At 43.6% G+C, this 6,438-nt stretch overlaps 1 protein-coding gene and 1 long non-coding RNA gene across 2 annotated transcripts in view; one reads left to right on the forward strand and one right to left on the reverse strand.

The window, feature by feature from the left end:
- Window positions 1-6,438, forward strand: part of bcl2l1 (BCL2 like 1) — a 28,393-nt gene that overhangs the window by 4,425 nt on the left and 17,530 nt on the right. Inside the window, exon 2 of the mRNA XM_032521058.1 lies at window positions 128-877. Coding sequence (XP_032376949.1) covers window positions 323-877 — 555 coding nt within the window. The 5' untranslated portion in view covers window positions 128-322. The remainder of the gene's footprint in view (window positions 1-127; window positions 878-6,438) is intronic.
- The window catches only part of LOC116692621 (uncharacterized), a 23,878-nt gene that overhangs the window by 233 nt on the left and 17,207 nt on the right, over window positions 1-6,438 (reverse strand). The gene's annotated exons all lie outside the window — the stretch shown is intronic.

Consider the following 6,438-nt stretch of genomic DNA (forward strand, 5'->3'; position numbering starts at 1 on the left):
ACACACACACACACACACACACACACACACACACACACACACACACACATAAATATATTATATGTATAATCACAGCATGCTTAAAGGCTATCCAGACTTTGACCTTTTGATTGTTTTCTCCTTACAGGACCTGAGCTGATTTGTCAGCCTTGTGTAGGTTTGGTTTTCACCCCCCAAGTCTCCTCTGGATATTAGCTGACCATGGTGGTCTGAACAGAGGAAAGCCTGGCACAGTGTGTGTTCACTCTAACACAGCAAGGCTTGACCAAGAGAGGCACAGAGACGGACCGAAGCAAAGAGAAAAAGCCTATTTAAACACAACATGTCTCAAAACAGAGAACTGGTGGCTTTCTACATAAACTATAAACTCTCCCAGAGAAACTATCCTCTCAACCACATGGGACTCATAGAGCCTCCAAACAGGACTGATGGGGGGGTCGCAGGGTTGGTTGAGGAGCAGAGGGTAGCAACGCACGCCAACGGGACCTTGAATGGTACGAGTCCCGGGACCCCACCAGCGTCGCCGCTACGGCAGCAACAGCTGGCGGCGACGACGAGCCTGGACGCGGTGAAAGAGGCCCTCCGGGACTCGGCCAACGAGTTTGAGCTGCGGTACGCCCGCGCCTTCAGCGATCTGCACAACCAGCTGCACATCACACCGGCCACGGCCTACCAAAGCTTCGAGAACGTGATGGATGAGGTGTTCCGGGACGGGGTCAACTGGGGCCGCATCGTAGGGCTTTTTGCTTTTGGTGGGGCGCTGTGCGTGGAGTGCGTGGAGAAGGAGATGAGTCCGCTGGTGGGCAGGATCATTGAGTGGATGACGGTTTACCTGGACAACCACATTCAGCCCTGGATCCAGAGCCAAGGAGGATGGGTGAGTCACACACAAACACACATACATTCTTCTCAGTTTTACAGTTACAGTTTGATTAAATCAACTTATCAATTAGTCGACAAAATCATACCAGAGTTAGTCGACTGAGAATATCTTTAGTCAAGGACAGCCCTAGCCACTTTAGATGTGTCCTTCTGGTAAATATCATAAATAAAAAGTGTGTTGGTGTGTTGTATGGTCCGCTGTGTTTCTATCTACCTGGCCAGAGGCCTGTGCTTGGAATCAAAATCAACTTGTCCTGAATTTCTTTCAGTTACCTGGCTTCACCTAACCCTAAAAACCGCGGTCCTGTGTCACGACGGTGGTTATCATCAACTAGTTCAATCGACCCAGGGTTTCCCAATCCAGCGGCGTGCGTGTCCACGCAAAAGAAGCGGTGTTAGCACAGCATGACCAATCGGAAACATCTACCAGAGCCTCGTATTTAACATAAGAAGTACAATAACTATAATACTATATAAATTTAAAAAAAAACACCAACACTGTTTTACAGGCAAAAGTGCATTAATCATAATGCTTATCAATATCACTTCTCCATCAGTCAGGCACAAGATCTGACCATAATGACACTTGTGCTTTCTGTAAACTGTTGTTGTTTTAGCCTATTATTTCAGTTGCAACCCTTAAAAAATAAAATAAAAACATAATTCAAACCGATGCGCATTGGCAACGCACGGTTCAACAAGCTAACAAAGAGACGTTATTCCCTCTGCTGAAAATCTATATCTTTCATGAAGACACCCATCGGGGAATGTTAACGGGATTGTCGATCTCTAAACTAAGTTTTAACTTTTAAGAGCGCACCTCTCCCTCCGCACACTGACTTCAGTCTCTGGCTCCACCGGAGCTTCTAAGAACTGGGACGGCGTTATCAACCGAGTATTGATTGGTCAGTAGTCGGTGCTTTTACACCGGTTGATTTCTAATCTCCTACATGACCAGGTTCGGTGTTCAGCATAAGTTACCACGGCGATTGAATCCGGTAACAAGTGATCCACCGTCGTGAGACCGAAAACTCTGGGTTGAACCTGAAGTTACCTCGTTAACGCCAAATCGTGCTTCGTAGTACAGGCCTCTGACCTCCATTGGCACTGTATCATTGGTGGGGAGTCCTAAATGTTGAGACTTATCTCATGCAGGTGGGCAAGATAAGCCAACGTGCTAACCTTTCAACTGCATCCGCCTTCATGAGATTGTGACATGGCACAGGGGTGGGGTTGACTCTGCGACCAGTGGAGGATAAAAGACTTTAGATTAGATATATCAGAGAAGACCTAGATAACAGTTAGCACACTCATGACATAAAACAACCATCTGTGCTTAAAAACAGCAAAAAGCAGAATGTTTGTGTGGTCAGCAGCTGGCTCAGCTGTTCTCTAATTGATCAGCAGCATGGAGCTCAATGAGCTGAATCGAAGTGGGAGCTTAACAGGCTACATCAGGGCTTTGTAGCTTTTGCAGCCTGCCTGCCTTGCCGCCCGCCTGGGGATCGAAGTTCTCTCATCACAGGGTGGGATGAAGTCCAGGGCTTTTACAGATAGCCCTTTGTTTTACTCCGGACAGTTGATTGGCTCTGTGCTTTGTGTTTTTCATCTTCTTCCACTGTGTCCATTTTTTTTCTCCTCCCCCATGCCCTATCTTCTCTTCTCCTACGTTCTTCACACAGCCAGCTGCATGCAGATGAAAGCTCAGTTTTTATTTTTATTTTTCTGGAGTTAGCTGGAAAGTGCACTGTCCTTTGACAATTCTAGTGTGTGTTTGTGCATGTGAGCTCGTGAACACCTCCAGGACAGTTAAGGTCAGCTCTTTTCCTTTGTGCCGGCCATTTGATGGTATGGAGGAGAGCGGGGTGAGGGGAGGGGCTGTTTTATATTTGCTCTGGCTCTGTACAACGCCACGTCGCAGGTCGATCCTATGGAAACTGACATCCCAGTGGCTGAGCCGCGGCACATACCTGGATGAAAATCCCAATGGGCAGATAGTGGCTTTGCTGTTGTGTGCACTGCAGACCTAAAATCTATTTATTTATTTCAATGCTGGACTGGAGATAACACAGAGGAGGAGGTTATGGAAACAGATGACATGTATAGTATGTGATAGTAAAGGCTCAAGCTTTGCAAAATACTAATGTTAGAAGTTTTTTAGTTGAACGGATGCTGCTGCAGCATCCTTCTTACCAGCGCCCGGAGGTCTGGTCTCATAAATACACCACTACCCCACTTCAGGTCCCCCATGCGAACAGTATTTCTAGAGATGGCAGTGTTGTGTTGTGTGTCTGTCCATCCACCACTTTGGTTCAGGCTGAATTATCTCAGCAACTCGCCATTACATTTTGTACAGACGTTCATGTTCCCAAAAGGATAAACCCCACTGACTATGTTCATCCCCTGACTTCTCATCTAACGCCACCATGAGGTTAATATTGGAATGTGTTTTTTTTTAACTTTGGTTTATAACCAAACACACTTGCTAATTAGCAAAAAAAATCCTATGTGATTGGTGACCCAGTGTTTTTTTTAGGCTCATGGGTACTGTGTAGCTGCTAGATTGTACCCAAATTGGGTTCAAATTGACCCAGTATTTGTGTGTAAGATTGCAGGAGAACCTCCTATAGCTAAAGACAAAAAAAAACAGAGATAATAAAATGTGAAAATAACTACGTAATTTCATTATTGTTTAGTTGTTATCATATACCTAAACAGGTGTTTATAGCGTTACAGTAAGTACTTACAGAGGTTGGTCTAAAGGTTTATCTAGTTTCATCTTCCTGACCCACTCATAGCTATTTTTACCACCACTGTGTTTAGCACATCTGTCATGTGTGGTTGGTCTCTATGATCTCATGTCCCTCAAACACATAAAGAAATCTACACACTCGTGTTTGCTAAGCGACGAGTCGGACTTACAACATCACGTAGCCTGCTGCAGCTGCTTGCGGTGCAGGTGCTTGTAACTTGCATGTCAGTGTAACCTCGTCTTGGAGAAGTGAATGACTTCATCTGGATTGCTGAATGGATTGCTGTGTTGAGAGTATTCGTTGGTACGGTTTCACTTCTCCTGTTGCCGGATAAAGGTTGTCCTGAGCACATGATGCCATTTCCTTCCCTGTGAGAGTTTTGTATCATTAACTTTTATTCTGTTTTGGATCGCCCGATGTTGGCGAGAGAGCAGTGGCTTGTGTCCCGTGTTAGTTATATAGAAAGTAGACACACTTGCCTCAGGGGTAGTCCCAAGCTGCAGCGGCAAACTAAAATACACAACGCAGTAGGTGGTTTACCGTTAAAGTCCTATCATTTATTTCCGTCACTCTATTGCTTCCCCTCCTCTTTGTCACAATATCACTATGTTCTCTTTGTAGCGGTTTGTTTAAAGTCAACCTATACTGTCCCTGAAATGCACCCAAGTCTCTGAGTAAACCCGCATGAGACTTTGTTGTTTTTCTTTCTTTCTGTCTTTATTTCCCTTTCTTTCTTCCTTCCCTCCCCTGACGCCTCCTCGCAGGGATGAAGCACAGAGCCGTTGGCAGATGTGGGAAGCCGAGTATAGCTGTGAGGCAGGTGTGCCCTGAGTGTAAGCTGATGAAATATTAGTGTGCTCTAAGCAGCAGCAAGGTCACTTTCACACGGTTGCTCCATCACTCTGCCTCATGAGCTTATTGTTACTTCCCAAATATCTTAAAGTTTTCTGTTTGGAGGGATTGTGACAGAAAATTATATAGACAGTTTGTTTGTTGTTGATAGTACAATAATAGAAAATATGATGTAAATCGATATTTTGAAGCTAATCTTCAGGTAATGTAACTGGTGCTGACATCATTTGTGAATTCACTGTATCTGTGGTTGTCTTAGCTTCATAATATGACTCCAAGGCAGAGTCGCATTCACAAGCCAACGCCTTATTAGCAAAGCTGTAGTTTTTCCAATATTACTGCACACGAATGCACCATTCTGTCTTGAGCGGAGACAATTAGTTGATACATGGATGAGTAGTTTGACAAAAAATATATAGTTTCAGTTATTTTTCAAGCAAAATGCCTTCTGCATTCTTTGTTTTTACCGTCTCATAAATGACGATTTGATGCTTGGCTTTGTTATGACAGTAAAATTAATATCTTTGGGTATTTGGTCAGATTAAACAAGCTATTTAAATACATCTCCTCGGGTTGTGGGAAATTATTTTCTGTCGACACTATTAATCGAGACAATAATTAATACATCACCTTTGGCCCTGTGAATTTAAAATGGTCATTTATGATTAATTTCTAACATTTTTCAGACAAAAACTGAAAGTAATCGTCGGTGGTGTCTGGCAATAACCTTGCCAGACGCCACCTCAGCATTGTGGAGATAGAAGTGTGGTTTGGCTACACCGCTTGTCGTTCTGGGATAGACAGGAAAAAAACGCTCTGGCTTGTTTGTATTCCTTTTAAACCAATCACAACTGCCCTGGGCAGCTCTAAGCCCTGGATACCACATCCGACGTGTGCGAGACACGCTGGGAATCAGGCTTTATTTCACCAATGTAGGTCCGTTAAGCCAGACTCTACTACTGTCTACTGCAAACACATGATGGATAGATAGATAGATACTTTATTAATCCCCCAAGGGAAATTCAAGGTCCCAGTAGCTTACAGACATTACACACAACATACACATACTGTACATCATAACAGGATGTTAAAATGACAAACAAATCCACATAAATAATATGGATACATACATACATACATACATACATACGTACTGTACATACATACATGGTTGGGAAAAGTAACTACATTTACATACTGTGAATCGTTTTTTTAATTGAATCATTTTTTAAATCAAAAATCTATATTTCTTCAAATCTTGAGCCTTAAAATTGGAATTGAATCTTGACATTTTTTGAATTGCACACCCTCTATTGTTTACTAATACTAATTCTATGTTTTCACATTGACTTTTCTATACATAAATACAAAGAAACAGTGCGACACAGTCTTGTGAACTGGTGAAATAGTGGAGGTGACAGTTAAATATTGAAAAGTGAAAGGTGTTTTGCACAACAGAGCCAACCTCGCTGTCACAAAAACTGATTAAGCCTCAGCATAAATGATCCCGCCGGAGCTTATTTTGGTTTCTCCTCTGTCCAGGATGCTGAGATATTTGATGGTAGCTCGGGATGTGAAATAAATATGCTCAGCCAGATTCTCCCTCCACAGCTTGTGGTGTTAAAAGAAGCGCAGGAGGAAAGCCATATATTGTCAGATAATAAACCATGGCAGGCAGAAGAGGTAGAAACAGTGCCATCGACCTAATAACGCTGTTTCCAGCAGAGCAGGCGATGGCAGTGATTACTCAGTGGAGATTGAGGCGCCTCGGGGTGGGGGTATGGGGTTATTACCAATTATAGATGAATAATATCTCGACCTGCTACCGGGGGAAACAATGTTTTTTTTCCCCTTCTGACAGACTAATAAAGGCTAAACTCATTTAGAAGAACCACGATGCCATGATCTAGGGATGCTTGGCTGTAGCTGGTTGGGGGGGGGGGGGGGGGGG

This window comes from Etheostoma spectabile, chromosome 7, assembly GCF_008692095.1.
Source record: "Etheostoma spectabile isolate EspeVRDwgs_2016 chromosome 7, UIUC_Espe_1.0, whole genome shotgun sequence".
NCBI classification, from domain to species: domain Eukaryota; kingdom Metazoa; phylum Chordata; class Actinopteri; order Perciformes; family Percidae; genus Etheostoma; species Etheostoma spectabile.